The sequence below is a fragment of the Schistocerca nitens genome, chromosome 5 (genome assembly GCF_023898315.1).
Source record: "Schistocerca nitens isolate TAMUIC-IGC-003100 chromosome 5, iqSchNite1.1, whole genome shotgun sequence".
NCBI lineage: Eukaryota > Metazoa > Arthropoda > Insecta > Orthoptera > Acrididae > Schistocerca > Schistocerca nitens.
Genome location: NC_064618.1, coordinates 356,822,533 through 356,839,456, shown reverse-complemented (window position 1 = coordinate 356,839,456; position 16,924 = coordinate 356,822,533). Strand labels below are relative to the sequence as shown.

Below are 16,924 nucleotides of genomic sequence, written 5' to 3'. Positions count from 1 at the left end.
AATCGACCACAAAGGGGTGTTCTGGGTGGTTGTGTTTATGGGGGGAGAGACTCAGGGGAGAGGTTCTAGGATTGATCTAAGGATTTGAAGATGGACTGGTGATCCAGCTAGATTTCTGGAATGGTGTCAGTCTGGCAGGGTTTATACATAGTAATCCCACACCAGGAATACATCTGGATCCCAGTCTTTCCTCAAATCCTTGGGTCTATCCCAAAACCTCTCTGCCGAGTCTGTCTGTCTCCTAAGGTTCATGAATCCAAGTGCCCAGGATGTAACATTGTGGTTGATCACTGAGGCCCCCTGAGAGAACCTTTGCTCTCATGGATCAACACCTTCAGCCTATTACCCATAACCCACCCTCCTATACCAAAGACACTAACCATTTTCTCAAATGGTTCAAATGGCTCTGAGCACTATGGGACTTAACATCTATGGTCATCAGTCCCCTAGAACTTAGAACTACGTAAACCTAACTAACCTAAGGACATCACACAACACCCAGTCATCACGAGGCAGAGAAAATCCCTGACCCCGCCGAGAATCAAACCCGGGAACTCTGGCGTGGGAAACGAGAACGCTACCGCACGACCACGAGCTGCGAACAACCATTTTCTCCACCGACCCTCCACAGACCCTGTTCCTTTACCACCCAACACCCTGCTCTTCATTGTTAATGCTACCTCCCTCTACACTAACACGCCAAAAACCCATAGCCTTGCCGCCAGTGAACACTACCTTTTCCAATGCCTGACTGACAGCAAACGTAAAACCATCATCCTGCTCACCATGACCAATTAAATTCTCATTCACAGTTAATTCTCCTATGAAGGCATCATCTACAAACAAATCCGTGATACAGCAAGGGACACCCTCATGGCACCAACCTATGGCCCATGGGCTACCTAGAGAAATCCTTCCTAACTATTCTGAATCCCAAACGCCTCCTTCGGGTTCAGATTCTCCGATGACACCATCTTGATCCAGACCAAAGGTGAGTACACTATCCAACTTGCTCCAGAACCTCAAACCAACAAGCCACCTTCCTCAATGTTTATCTCCACCTACATGAGTGCCTCCATCCATTTCAAACCTACTAATCAACAATACCTCCAACTCGAAGCTGCCACCATTCCATATTAAAAATCCCCTTCCATACAACCTTGTCACTTGTGGTGGATTCAACTGCAGTGACAGGCAGCCCCTCTCCAAATATGCCAAGTGTCTCTTTGACACCTTAACAAACTGATATTACTCTCCCAACATTGTTTAGAAACAGATATCCTGAGCCTTTTCTATCCAGTCACCTACCACCTCCCATACATCCACTTTCAGCCACATAAAAGCACTCCTCTTGTGACTGAGTACCATTGAGGACTGGAGCAAGTGAAACATATTCTACATCAGTGCCCTTAAATGCAATATCATACCAACTATCCTTTCCATCCCTCCCATTGTGATATTCCACCACCCACCAAAACTACGCAGCACCCTTGTTCATATTTACTCCACCCCTACTCCCAATTCCTTGCCTCATGGCTAATATCCCTGCAATGTATCTAAATGCAAGAGCTGTTCCATACATCCTCACAGCACTAACTACTCCAGTTCTCTCACAAGTGTCTCCTACCCCATCAAAGGTTGAGCTAAATGGTCTACAAACCAATCTGCAACCATCGTGCTGCTTTCGAACTGGGCATGACAAATAACAAGCTGTTTGTTTGCATAACCAGCCACTGCCAAACTGTGACCGAGAGACAGCTAGACCACTCAGTTGCTGAACATGCTGCCCAACAGAATATGCTTCACAGCCTGTGCCATCTGGATCCTTCCAAACACAACCAGCTTTTCTACCCCCTTGGCCTCAACCTTCACTAGTCCCACCTTCTTATCACCTTCCCTCCACCCAGTCCAGCACTATAGACATCTTCATTCTGCCAACAAACACTCTTGCCTTTTTCCCTTCTCTTGCCTTTCTGTCTCCCCCCCAAGCACAGCATCTAGACTCTGCACCTAGCAATTTTATTAACTCCCCACCATGTCCTTGCACACTCACAGACTGCGCACCACCTTCCCACACCCCTATCCTGCTATCTCTACCCCTTCCCAACCAATGTCTCCTGTCTCCTCCTTACCACCACCATCCAACCCAGATTGCTGCTCACCTCAGCCACAGATCCCGTCCGCACTCAGTCCACAATAACCAAAGACAACAGCCACGAGTATGTGAGTTGTTCTTGTGTGAATGTTTGTCTGCTTTCTATTTCTGAAAAATGCCTTTTGGCTGAAAGCTTAAACGTTTAGTGGTGTTTTCAATGTGGCTGTTTGCAACTTAGCACCTCCTCTATGTGGTGAGTAGTGATGTATTCTTTTCATAATGTTGTTGTTATTCCATCCTGGACTTTCCACTGTTCTATTTTCCTATATACGAGGCATGTTTTTTAAGTAAGTACCATTTTGAAATTAAAAAAAGACATGCTAAGATATCTCAATAATTATATTTTTACATGAAAGCCTGTACCTTAATCTACTTTTCTACATAATTTCTGCCAATATTGAGGCACTTGTCGTAACAGTGTACCAGTTTTTGATTACCCTCCTCATAGAAGTCTGCCGCCTGACTTGTTAACCACTGGATCACCACTTTTTTGACTCTGTCATCTTCCTGAAGACGCTGGCCACCCAGGTGTTTCTTCAAGTGCAGGAACAGATGGTAGTCACTGGGCGCAAAATCGGGGCTGTACGGAGGATGATCTCCAGTTTTCCATCGAAAAGATGTTAGGAGATCTTTGTTCTGATTCGCCACATGCGGATGGGCATTGTCTTGCAGCAAAACAATGCCCTTGCTCAACTTCCATGGACTGTTGGTTTGATTCTGGTGTGACATAGGCCACCCATGTTTCATCGCCCATAACAATTTAGCTTAAGAAATCATCACCGTCATTGTGGTACCGCTCAAGGAAAGTCAATACACTGTCTAAACGTTTGGTTTTGTGCACACCCGTCAACATTTTTGGTACCCAATGTGCACACAATTTTCGGTACTTCAAGTGCTCGGCCACAATGACATACGAAACACTACGAGAAACGTTAGGGAAGTCATCCCGCAAGGAGGAAATCGTAAAGCATCTGTTTTCTCTCACCTTATTGTCCACTTCCTGCACCAAACTTTCATTAATGACAGGAGGATGCCCACCCCGTTGCTCATCATGCACATTTGTGCGGCCATCTTTAAATGTTCTCACCCACTTTCTTACCATTCCATCACTCATAATGATTCCTCCGTAAACTGCACAGATCTCATGATGAATATCGATCACTTTTAGGCCTTTAGCACTAAGAAATCTTATAACAGCCCGTACTTCACAGTCAGCGGGACTCACGATTATTGGAGGCCTCTTAAAACACTCAGTACACAACGTAAACAAGGAAGAATCAGATTGTAATGGTGTCAGTGCGTAGATTAAGGTACAGACTTTCGTGTAAAAATAAAATTACTGAGATATCGTAGCACATCTTTTTTTTAATTTCAAAATGGTACTTACTTAAAAAACACGCCTCGTATGTTTATACATTTATGTTTTGTGTGTGTTCTGTTGATCATAACATTTATTATGTATATGACCTATAGAACATGTAAATAACTAACTAATAATGGAAAATTTGGAATGGAATAACAATATGAAAAGAATATATTGCTACTCACCAAACAGAGGAGGCACTGAGTGTCAGACATGCACATTGAAAACATACTGCTAGATATTATTAGCAATCGGATTAAGTCCTTCATTAGATGTAGATAGAACACACACACACACACACACACGTGTAACACACACATATATGGTCACTGTCAGCTAAGCGCCACCTTTACATGATGATTAGGAATCTAAGACACTTTGTACTGGTGGCTGTTCAGATGAACATCCGGACTGAGGCAGATCAGCAAGTGTCTTCTTGGATTTTTGGCACTGTCGTGTGGTTTTGAGTAGATAATTCTCATTTTGGATACTAATAGGAGGATTTTGTTTTTATTTGAAATTATTTTTATAAATATAAAAGTTAATAATGTCAGAAAAAAATACACAGGCATGTTGTACCTCATTGATAACATAATTTAAATTCACAAATTTTAGTTAAAGTTTGGCTCTGTTGTAAAATTGTAGTTCCGTGTTAAATACACTGGACTTGTATTTGGGAGGACAACGGTTCAATTCCGTGTCCGACCATCCTGATTTAGGTTTTCCGTGATTTCCCCAAATCGCTCCAGGCAAATGCTGGGATGGTTCCTTTGAAAGGGCATGGCCAACTTCCTTCCCCATTCTTCCCTAATCCAATAAGACTTATGACCTTACTGTCTGGTCTCCTCCCCCAAACAACCCAACTTAAATTACTAAATTCATGAGGCTGAAACTTGATATTGGTGGAAAAATTAGTGACATTCCAGAAAATCAAAACCAATGTACCAAAGCTGAATTTTAAATATATTATTGAAGTAATGTAATAAAAACAGGATTGTTCAAGGAAAAACAAGGCATTGGGCAATGTACAATATAATAAACAAACTAAAAAAATAAAATAATTGTTATATGAAACTAACTAATTGAAAACGAACTTAACAATGCTATATTTAAAGCTGAAATATAAATGTGGCAGAAGCCACATGTTTTTCACCATTTGTTTTCATGGACTACTATGTTGGAGACTGACTGGACTATAAAGGGAACTTCAAAAAGTAAGTTAAACATTTTTTTGGCAGGCCAGGTATCTTTAATTTAATGCTGCATTACACTACAAATTGACAAAAATACATGACAATGTTTTTCAACATAGTCACCAACACTCTGTGCACAACAGTCTGAACATTCTACCAGTCGTTCAATTCCTTGACAACAGGAATCCGCTCCTTGCTCATAGAGCCATTTTGGAACCGCTAAGTAAACATCTTCTTCATTGGAAAACCTCTTCCTCCCCTCTAGATGTTCTTTCAGCTTGCTGAGATGATTATAATCACATGTTGCACTACAGCTGAAAATGTTGAGCCAAGCTTATATTGTGTGCGCCATCTGGGGCGTTGTAATGTTGTGCACGAAAAAAATATTTTTGCCCATTTTTTTAAGCCTCTTGCTATTTAGCAATGATGTCCAAGTTCCATAGTACATATCAGCTGTAATAGTTGTGCCCTTTGTGATAAACTCTAAGTATACAATTCCTTCACAGTCAAAGAAAACAGCAGCCATGATCTTCCCTGCCGATGATGCAGTCCTTCCTGCCAATGATACAACTGTGCATTTCTTCTGCAGAGGTGAGGAGGTGCCTCTTCATTCCATGAACACACTCTTTGTTGCTGCTGGGAAATGATTGACCCATGTCCACCACTTGTAATAATGTGGCTTAGGAAGTCATTGCCTTCCACAGAGTAGCACTCAAGGAAATCAAGTTGTGCCATTACGCCTCGTGCCTTTGTGTCCAAGTGACAATGAACCTAGCAATATTGCAAATGACCTCAGCCAATAAAATAAGCAGTGCATTTTGAGATGTGCATCTGCTGACCTATGTCTGCGATAGTTATTCTGTGATTTCTGTGAATCAATTCCACATTAACCAGTCTGGTCTATATCAATGGCCTTTTTTTTATCAGCATCATCATCTGTGCTGTCTTTATCAAATTCAGTAAATGTCTATCTTGATCGCCATTTACATTTTTATTTTTTAAATTACAAACCTTAATGTGTTTCAGCCACAGTCACCATCAGAATATCAAATAAACAGAATAAATGAGAAGTAATTTCCAAGACTTACAGTCAGTGTGCTGTTATCTGTAAGAAATAAAGGACACTATTATAGATATATGTTTACATTAAATTACATGTTATACTAATTGGACAGGGTAATCCACTCGCTGCCATTATCAATTATAGCTGGACACCTTTTTGGTATGCTTTTCATGGGATTTTCTGCATATTCTCTTGGTAATGATCTCCTTATCACCCTGATTTGACATGACAGCTGCTTCAAGGTATATATTGGCTTTTCTTTAAGCTTCATCTTAACATACGACCAAACATTCTGGATTAGATTTGCATCTGGAGACATTGCAGGCCAATTCATCCATCCCATCCCATTGTCTTGAATCCATCCCATACAGAGATAGCTGCAATGTTTCAGATCATGATCCTCTTGAAGCACCCAGTTTGCCTCGTTCGAACCAAATAGCTTCCTAATGGACCTCAGAAGGTATTTTTGATAAATATATAAATATAAATAAGTGGCACTTCAGATATTTTGCACTCATTTTAAACTGCAACTGACAAAACAAAGCAGTCAACTCACACACTGCTTATCTATACACTGTGCAAAAGCACACTAATTGCAGATTTTCGAGACCACTACCAGAGATGTCGCAGCGGATGTTACATTTAAAATTATCGCATACACTTTCTTGTGGAACTGACTGTACTACTGTAGCAGTGTGGGGGCAGGCTGGACTGAGATGGTGCTTGCCTGTTGTCCATCACGTGTGCTTTAGCTGTGGGCCACAGCAGATATGGCCACATTTGCATTGTCAACACCGGAAGTAAACACAACGGCCGTGAAATGATGATGACACTGAAGTCTGCAGTTCTTTTTTTGGCTATATGTTAACACCCTTGCTATGTCTTTCAGTAATAAAGTCATTATGTTGCATTTCTCACTATTTACAAAAAGAAAGACAGGTTTCATTTTAGCTTTACACACTTCACAGCAGAGGGAAAAGTTCCGTTACACTCTGCCTTGTACAGATTTAAGAGATATGAGTATCCTAATTTTTTTTATCAAATAATTATCCATTTCATTATTTTTATGGATTTTTTTTTAAAGAAATGACTATATAATAACCCTTTGCCAAGCAGTGTACAAAGGTGTGACTGAGGTGCACACATTAGAATTACGACTGTTTGTCTATTAACCATGAATTAACTCTGAACAGAATTTGGGGTATGAAGCGCCACCCATGAGTACAACTGAAATGTACTTCTGTGACTGTGCAACGCAACAGAGGCCACTGTGACGAATCCCACAATCATCAGTAGTGATGATGAGCTGAGGAAGCGGGTCTTCCAGAGCTGCTGTCAGATGCCACAGGTCCTGCATAGTGAGGCCTCCCAGAGTGGTTGATGTGTGGGCATTGGCTGTGATCCCAGCACAGATGTGGCATGGCACATCTGATGGGTAGCAACAGCATCAGGCATTGTGGTCCAAAGTGTAGGCTCAAGGGCAGCTGGCGATCGGTCTGCAGCCCACAACAGAAATGGCCATTGTGGAGCTGAATGGCAACTTAAGTACTCTCCTGTCAGTGGAAGAGGCGCAGTGTCATACGGACAAGTGCCCGCATGGATGCATATGGGTGCCTGCAACTGCATCACTGTTTACTGTGACCTGCACACCATGTATCCCCGGATGCTGTGCCAGCTGCAGGAGGCTTGACAGTATACAGCTTATCAAATCTTTATGTTGGCAAACAGCTTGCAAGGGTCACGTCTAGCCCACAAAGCATATTCACAAGTGTGGTGGCTGAATATGCAGAGGCCCAGCCCTTCATATACTACAGACTGTTTGCTTAATACATAGACGCTAATTTAAATTTCAATGTGTCAAGTCCAAGTCAGTAATTTTTTAGATTATTTTTTTATAGAATGACTAAGATTAATTTGTAGATATCATTGTGAGTTTTAACATGGCAAGTCCAATTGAATTTAATGCCACCTAAAGGCCTGCATATGTAAAATGACAACATACAGTGTATCAAGATTTTAAATGTGGTGTGCCTTCATTTTATTCTACGGATGTGTTATTGTAATTACTTCTCACTTGTTCTCTTTACCTGTCCAGTTCTGATTATGGTTGAGGCTGAAAAGTGCTAAGATCTACATTTTTCAAACTAAGCATATAAATAATCATGACAGACAACTTTATTGATAAATATCAAGAGCTCATACAATGATTTTATGTCATTATAGACACTTGGTCAAATTGCTGACACCATTTCACAATGGCTGCACATGATACTGCGTTAGGTTCATATACCACCACAATCTCCCAGTGCTTCTGCATGCAATTTTGTCCACAAGGACTGTACTGTCCCCCATATGTAAACTTCGAAGTATGTTCCCAGCTGCCATGCCATTTCACTTGCACACTGTGAGGCCCTGTTATCCATATAACAGCAAAACTGTCTCTGAAGATAACCCAGAACACATACTCTCTTCTGACAATGTGCCAATATTGTTGTGCAGTTGTCTTAGTTTGGAATGATGTGTGTGACATTTTCCAAAGTCCCTATATATATTTTCACTTTCTGGAAAAAAAAACTACAACACTTAATGCAATGTTACTTCAAGAAAGAACCTTCACCAACACATCCTATTTTAAGCATCATGGCCTTTCTTTAACATTTAAGGATTCCATCACTAGCAAGCAGTGATTGTATTTATCAGCTCAATAATTTAAGGAACATGATCAACTTTCAGTATATTTTCATGGGGTAGTAATCTTAAATGCTGTACTTTGACATTTTATACCATAGCAAACTGGTACTATTCATGTGTTTAGAATTTCACAGATGAATAACGTCTCATGCCCACCTTCATTTCCAAGAATGTAATAGCTATGTTGTGCCAGAATTCTGTTTTTGTCAACAGTGTCACTATCAACTTAAACACAGAAATGGTCCTTTTCTTTGAAAGTTCATTGTCCTTAATAATCTTTTATTCAGTTATAAACAATTTCCTACAGCTATACATGTTCTCATACACTTTTTCACCATCATTTTCAACTGAAACCACATTATCCTGAACAATCACTGTTAGCTGTATTCCATATTATCCATTCACTTAACAACAGTTAGGAATACTGCATTGTGGTAGACAGAAAATGCACTTACCTGGTTAGTCTAGCTTTGTAACACTTCCCTCATTAGTCTATTTTGTAACGGACAACATTTAGAACAATTAATCATCCAGCTGAGAGAACACACACACACAAAGAAAATGGGTGACTAAATTATCTTATTACATTCTTTTGAAAGTGGTTGACTAAATTATCTTACTACATTCTTTTGTTGCCTATCAACTGCTTTTTCCCATCTACTCTTGTATCTCCCATTGCACTGTTTACAAAGTGCTGTCTTCATACAACAGGAACAGTTTTCTATCAGTCTTTATTTCTGCTGAACATTCTGTATTACTGTGCAACACCACTTAAAGATCACTACTGTCAATGTTTTTAAATGATGTAGTCTATTTTACCACACAAGCCTTAAACTACCAGTTAACTCCTGACATACGTTGTTGCCTACAGCTTATGGTTTACCAAAAGAAGAGGAAAAATTTGTAAAATAAATTATGTATCCTTACCTCTCTTTGAAGTTCTGGATGGGACCTTATCTAGGATACTTTCTGCTTGGTGCATGAATTCAGCAAAGAGTTCTCCTCGACCAAGCAAAAAGAAGTCCTTTATTAACTTCAGTTGTAAAAAAAGTTTCATATCTTCTACAGCCAGCTCCCAAAGATGCTACAAAAACAGTTATTGTTTTTACTGCTATTACAATAATCGGAAGATATAAGTGTTATGTTATATTTGTCAGTTTAGTGCAACATGTTCTTGTGAGAAATATCATTTTATTTAAGATCATTGTAATAGGCAAAATAAATTTTATTTGTGTGACTAAGATACAAGGAATAATATAATTAATTTGTTTAATCTCTGGTAATAGCTTTAACTTCCCTTTGTTGCAGCACAGGGTATTTAATTTTAATGAAAGACTTCATGAAACATTTTCAGATATGGCCTTTTATTTTAACTGACAATTGGTGCACTATTTATGTAAGTACAGTAGCAGTGTCTGGAACCTTCCAGAGGAGCGACCAAATCGGCGTATGTGCAGGAAGACTATTTGGACAAATCCACTCTGGGACCATATGACATTAGGTGGCACAGTGCGAGACTGTCAAAAAAAGTGCAGAAATGACAATACGTCTGCTGAGTTCTCTAGCATTTTTGAAACACTGTTGGTACAAGGAGGTACTTCCTAACTTTGGGACAGTTAAGCACTCTATTCAAAGTACTACAGTGGACATAATTTTAAAGAAGACTAGCCATGCCATAGTAATGTACAGGATATGACAGGTGAAGTATGAACTTTATCTTAATATCGAAAGCCTAGTTGAATGTCACCTATTTCTCTCAGCAGTATTGTTGTCATTCGATTGAGAATGGGTAGACATAGCAACAGTAGTGCAGCAGCATACTAGTTTGTGCAACCAGAAACTTAAGCAGTGTAGCAAGTCTGAGCACTTAAATCATAGACAAGTAGACATGGAGACATGAAGTCCAAGAGGGCCTATAGGACAGTGGTTAACCTATCCAGCCAAAAACTGGACAACAGCTCTGTTGCATGGCTGAACAAAAGCCTTCGTTTTTCTCTAGCCCCATGACATATAATGAAACCAGCCATTGCTAGCAGAATATGCAGTGCATTAGACATCTCTCACACAAAGCAGTGAAGGATGTAATGCTAACTATTAGCTGCACCTTAACAAAAGTCATCAAAATCTAATATCACCCTAGAAGAATGATGGGAGCTTATTTGTATTACTTGAGAACAAGGAAAAGAAAACAAAAATAGGTTGTAACAATCACCACCTACATTACACTGGATCTTTTGGCCAGTTTGCACCTGGGACTGTAAAGTTGTTTCACCGTGTTCTAACTACAGTGCACTTCCTGTACTGTGATCAATGTTATGAGAAAACAGAAATGGGAAAGAACAAGCACTGAACTCTGATCTTATGCCCATCTTATTCCTGTGGTACACAGACAATACTTTCTTGATATGACCTCATAGTAAAAGTGTACTGCTACATTTTGTCAATGACGTAAATAATGTCCATCCCTGCATTGAAACAAGATACCGGCCCACACTGATCAGTGCAAACAGTTTTCACCATCCTGTGAACAAGAAAGCACTTTTGAACAGATTGTGACACAGAACAATGATGATTTCTAACAACCAACACCTACAGTATGAGCTGCAGCATTTGATACTCCAAGTGGACATTAAAATAGATGCTTCCTCAAGTTGTGTAATTGGAGAAGGGAAAAAATCCCAGATTACCTGGTTGAAAAGAAAACGCTTTTTCCTGGGTGAAAACACATTTTTTCCTGGGTGAAAATACACTGCATCCCAGGTGAAGGTACGTTTTTTTCTGTGTTAAGTGAAATATACTTTTCCCTCAGAGCTGTAAAGCTTATTAAACCTTTGAACAGTAAAGGTTTTATACACCGGCATAGAACTTCTCAGCACTTTAGGAAATGAAAACCAGCATAAAACAATGTATTTTGGAAAGATTTTTGATGCATGTTAACATGTACACTGCATATTTTCATATTACGAAAGCATAAATACAAATTCCACCAAATACAGCGCGATAGCTTCCAAAGCACTGAGATCAAGATTGGGATGCTCAATGTGCTTTTGTCAATCATAGCTCATGTCACGTGATCTTGCTGCTCAATGACAGCAATTATTCAGAGCTAGGACATGTGATGTAGTCATCCAATACCAACATCACTGTTAGGCAGTGTGAACACACAAACAGGAAAAGTTAATGGTTTAAATTAAACAATGGAAAATCCAGGATGGAATAATGACAATATTATGAAAAGCTTAGATTGCACTCACTATATAGTGGAGATGTTGATTCCCAGACAGGCACAACAAAGAGACTAGATGATGCGTAAGCTTTCAGCCATGAGGCCTTCTTCTGAAACAGACAACATATACACACATTCACACAAAAAACACAGAGTGCGCGCGCACGTACGCGCACGCGCACACACACACACACACACACACACACACACACACACACACACACACACACAGCCATTGTTTCTGGTTGCCTGGGCCAGACTGGGCTCTTTTTTATTTTTTATTTATTTATTTGTTGTGGCCATCTAGGACGATTTTAAGTCTTGTTGCACTTAGCACTGAGCCTGGTTTTTTTCTGAGCACAGATTTCCCTCATTCGTTGTAAGTGGATCTGCTTGCGCTCTTCTGTCCAAAGGACACCATCTCTTCTTTTCAATTGCTTGTCTTGGGTTATTCTGTTTGTCCCTATCTTCTTTCGGAAAAGAACTCTGTCAAAAGCATCTTCGGGTTTGATATGTAGCATCTGGAGGCCTTCTTTGGTGTTTTTAAACTATGGCATTGTAGTTTTTGGTTTTGAATCAAAAAATATATTTTTGATTAACCTATTTCCATCCACTTGTTTGAGTTGACCATAAAATCATGCCCACCTTTTACCGATTGTGTCTGTATTGTTTTCTAGTTTACTGTAAACTTCCTTTTTGGACCTGTTTTGATGGATGTCATTCTTGTACTTGGATCCTAGGATTCTTCTACTGATTTTGTGTTCATTTTCCTCCAGTTCTTCGAGGAGTCTTTCATCAGCATTTAGGGATAAGGTTTCGGCTGCATACAAAGCTACTGGCTTCAAAGCTGTTTCATAGTGATGTATCTTAGTGTTCTAGGAATGGCATTTTTTGTTGTAGATTGGCGGGATGTTTGGTAACTGTTTCTAGTTTGCTTATCCGTTTCCTAAGCACTTCCCTGTCTAGTCCATTTTTCTTGATGATCTCACCCACGTACTTGAATTTGTCTACCTGGGCAATGAAACCATATTTTGTAAGGAGCTTTGGTGGGGCGTCTTTAATGTTAGTCAGGACTTCTGTTTTCTCAAATGATATTTGTTCAGCGATTTCTTTTAACAGTTTGATTTGAGCTCTAGTGGTGTCTACATCATTTGACAGAATGGCTATGTCATCAGCAAAAGCCAAGCCGTCTACCTTGATCCCCTTTGATCTGGTTCCAATTTGCAACAGGGTGTAGTTGGTTTCCATTAACCTTTTTCACCAGGTTCTGATGATCTTTTCAAGGATGCAGCTGAAAAGCATTGGAGACAGGCCATCACCTTGCCTGATGCCTGTTCTGACATCAAAGGAATCTGAGAGACGCAAGGAATTTTATTTTGGATTTTGTGTCTTTTAGGGTAGCTCTAATTAATACCTGCAGTTTAAGGTCAACCACGAACTCATTTAGTATGTTCAGCAGGACCTCCTGGTCTATGGAGTTGTATGCCTTCTTTAAGTCCACAAAGACTGACACACAGTGTTTGGACCTTAGATGATTTTATATATATGACATGACCCAGTCTGGCCCAGGCAGCCAGAGACAATGGTCTGTGTGTGTGTGTGTGTGTGTGTGTGTGTGTGTGTGTGTGTGTGTGTGTGTGTCTAGTTCAGAAGAAGGCATCATGGCTGAAAGTTTAAGCATTTAGTAGTCTCTTTGTTGTGCCTGTTTGTGACTCAACAGCTCCACTATATAGTATAGTATATTCACAAGAAAAGCCAAGCTTTCACATATAATATTGGTCACCAAAAATATTTATGCTGGCACCCCTCCCCCCTGTCCCCATCCCCCTCCCTCAGAGTGCACGTTTAGGCAGGACCCTAAGAGCACAGCTTAAACTGTAGCAGCTGAATATTTCTGACAAGCACCATTATAAATTTCACTGCTTTGCATAAAATATTTTGTGGGTTACCTGGCTGAATACATGTTCTTTCAAGCACTTTGACTTTTCCATAGAAAAGCCAGCAACATATGCAATTGGTCAAAAACTCACCTCACATTTTTATGGGCAATTATACTTTTTGCCATCATTATTGCATAATTTGTAATCTATGAAAGAACTGAAATAAATCTGAAAAACTAATCTTGAACCAGTGTCTTTTTTAGCCTGTTTATCCTCTAAGATATATCAAACACAAACGGCATACAAAATTTTAAATAATGGCATTAATGGCTGGTCTTCTGGGCTCAAAATTTTTTTAAGTGGCTCGTTCTCAAAGTGTTAAAGTTACAAATGACAGACAAATGCACCATGATTTAAGAAATTCGTCGCATATTCTCACACATAACATAATTCATGTTGCATAAAAGGATATTTACTTGGAAAGTGACACTTCTCAAACCACCATTTGCAATATTTTCCCGCGACCTGTTAGAAATGTCAACAGTTGTGAAATCACACTCATCAAAAGGTAGGTTTTGTTATGAAGTATTGCATAGACTTCATCCTAAAGCCACACATTTTGCTGCCGGCAGATGCCTGCAGCACTGTGTTTTGTTGTAAATGGCACATTCTGTTTGGTACTAATGTTTTATTTTGGCGTTTTTCTCTTGTTTATGTTTTACTGCTGCAGTATTATTATGCAGCAGAGAGCTAAAGTAACATTCTTTGTTAGACTATCAGTTCTTACAATCAAAATACAGAAATTTCACTGAAAACTAAAACAATGAAAAATTCCCATAATTCAATGAAAATGCTAGGTTCTTCTCAAATGAAAAAATTCCTGCATTTTTCCTGAATATACTGGTTGTCTCAGGGCGTATGCACCCTGTTAACCCTTGTAGGGAGGCAAGAGCAGCAGTTTCAGATGGGCACCAGTTCCTCACACCACTTGACATCACTTGATCCATGAGTCACTTCAAATCTCTCCTAGTCCCAAATGCTGCTCTCACACTTGTATATAAGCAGAATATATTTCCAGTCCCATCAATCACTAGTTTTTACTCCTGATGACAATGGCAGAGACAGCTGTTAAAGCTCTAGAATTTTTTCAAAATTATGTGGCTTAAAAGAAAAAAATTTTATTCAGCATTATATTCTCAAAACCTATTCTCTATGCGCACAATTACTGTAATTTGATACATTATACAGAAAATTTATTTTCAAATGAACCTGCAAAATCCATTTAAAATATTGGGAAACTGTCTGGCCAAGCATAAAAATGCTTCATGAAGAGTCATAACTGAGTGTCTAAACCTAATGAAACCAGTACTAACATGTAATTCACTTAAATTCATAGGTAAAAGATGTACACAGCCAACGATATACCTATGGAAATGAGCCCATACAGTCTTCTTATTTTACCAAATATTTTGACGTGGTGTCATTCTGATCGGAGGAAATGAAAGTAAGACCAGTCTGCATTATAATTTGTTCACTGTAAATAACAACTACATTAAATATGGAATACAAGGTGCTTAAAAAAACCCGACAAGTGACCTGAAGTTGAAAATTATTAAACTGATAGAAGCCCACAAATAACAGCAACAAATTCCAAAGCGCATAACAGTTTGTATCACCCACAGCTACACAAACTTGCTGCTTTAAGATAGATATTATAATCAGATAAATACTCTCCTTATAAAAAAAAAAAAAAAAAGCTCCGTCTTTAGGCCACAAGTGGCCCTTCCGGGACCGTCCGGCCGCCGTGTCATCTTCCGAGGAGGATGCGGATAAGGAGGGGCGTGTGGTCAGCACACCGCACTCCCGACCGTTAGGACGGTATTCTTTGACCGAAGCCGCTACTAATCGGTCGAGTAGCTCCTCAATTGGCATCACGAGGCTGAGTGCACCCCGAAAAATGGCAACAGCACGTGGCGGCGGGATGGTGACCCATCCAAGCGCCGGCCACGCCCGACAGCGCTTAACTTCGGTGATCTCACGGGAACCGGTGTAGCCACTGCGGCAAGGCCGTTGCCTCTCTCCTTATACAAGGTGTCAACAAAAAGTATTCCATATTTCGAGAGGTGATAGTATGGACCAAAACAAGGAAGGAAACATCCAGTAAACATGAGCACTAAACTGCATGCCTTAAGAGCTATGAGCATTTGTTCATCTTCATTACGTAAAGCACTTCTACTACATGCTCTTTGTTAATACGAACAACCTACAGAATGCAATAAACAAATGAAGATACATTCTTCTGTTGTTGTCGTCCACGGATACAGCATGCAGAAAACATCCAGTAGTGTTGTTATTGTAAACCATATTCATAGTTCCGGATAAGTGCAGCACATACATTAGTTCTAATGGAACCAGCTTGTTCTCTGATAAGTTTGTGAAATGCTATTACATTGTGATTTTATCTTTGTGCTTACCAGTATAATGGAAGCCTATTATTACACATGGGAAATGGCAGACATGACCTTATGTTATGGTTTCGCAAATGGAAGCAACCATCAACCCCATGTCCTGTATGCTGAAAAATAACCAGAACACAGGATACAAACTGCACCCTTATTCAACTATCTTTTCCCATGACTAACACACTCTTGCTCTATGTCTCCATCAACAGAGTATTGTGGCAGACCTCACAACATTCATACTCCTGTTGTGGAGGAGCAAGTATTTCAATGAATGGAAGAAGATCCTGGAACTAGTGTTAAGTGGCAGAATTTCAGCACTATTGGGCCAATCCTACGTAAACAATTGTTATACTCATATAACATAGGGTGTGTCCAAGGTCCTCAGCTATACGATAAGTCTGCTGCAAGCAGTTCTGTCAATGGCTGTTACAGAGATATGATGTAGATCCACTTTTCAGAATGGAGACTGTTCACAGATGAGACTGGTTTCATGTAAGATCAAATTCTCAATTTTCATAACAAACATGTGTGAACTGATATGCGAAAGCCACATGCAGTTTAAGAAGCAAGGCATCAGCACCAATTTTTGGTTAATGTATTGACAGTAATTATTGGCAAGAGGCTAAAAGGAACTTACATACTACCAAACAGGTTGGCTGGTCAAAGGTATCTCCAGTGTCTTCAAAAGAACGTCCCTGTCCTGCTAGAGAAAGTACCCTTTCAACAGTGGGTGGAGATAGGGTTCACGTATGATATAGTACCAACCCATTTTCTCTGAGATTGTTTCCTTGTTTGTTTACTGCACTCTGTAAGTTGTTCATGTAACAAAGAGCTCGCAGCAGAAGAGATGTGTTTCACAGTAGCAAAGATGAATGAAGGCTTATAGCTCTT

At 39.8% G+C, this 16,924-nt stretch overlaps 1 protein-coding gene across 2 annotated transcripts in view; it reads right to left on the bottom strand.

Moving 5' to 3' along the window:
- The window catches only part of LOC126259882 (gamma-tubulin complex component 4), a 173,634-nt gene that overhangs the window by 65,825 nt on the left and 90,885 nt on the right, over positions 1-16,924 (bottom strand). For both annotated transcript variants that reach the window (XM_049956952.1, XM_049956953.1), the window contains one exon: positions 9,393-9,549. In XM_049956952.1, coding sequence (XP_049812909.1) covers positions 9,393-9,549 — 157 coding nt within the window. The remainder of the gene's footprint in view (positions 1-9,392; positions 9,550-16,924) is intronic.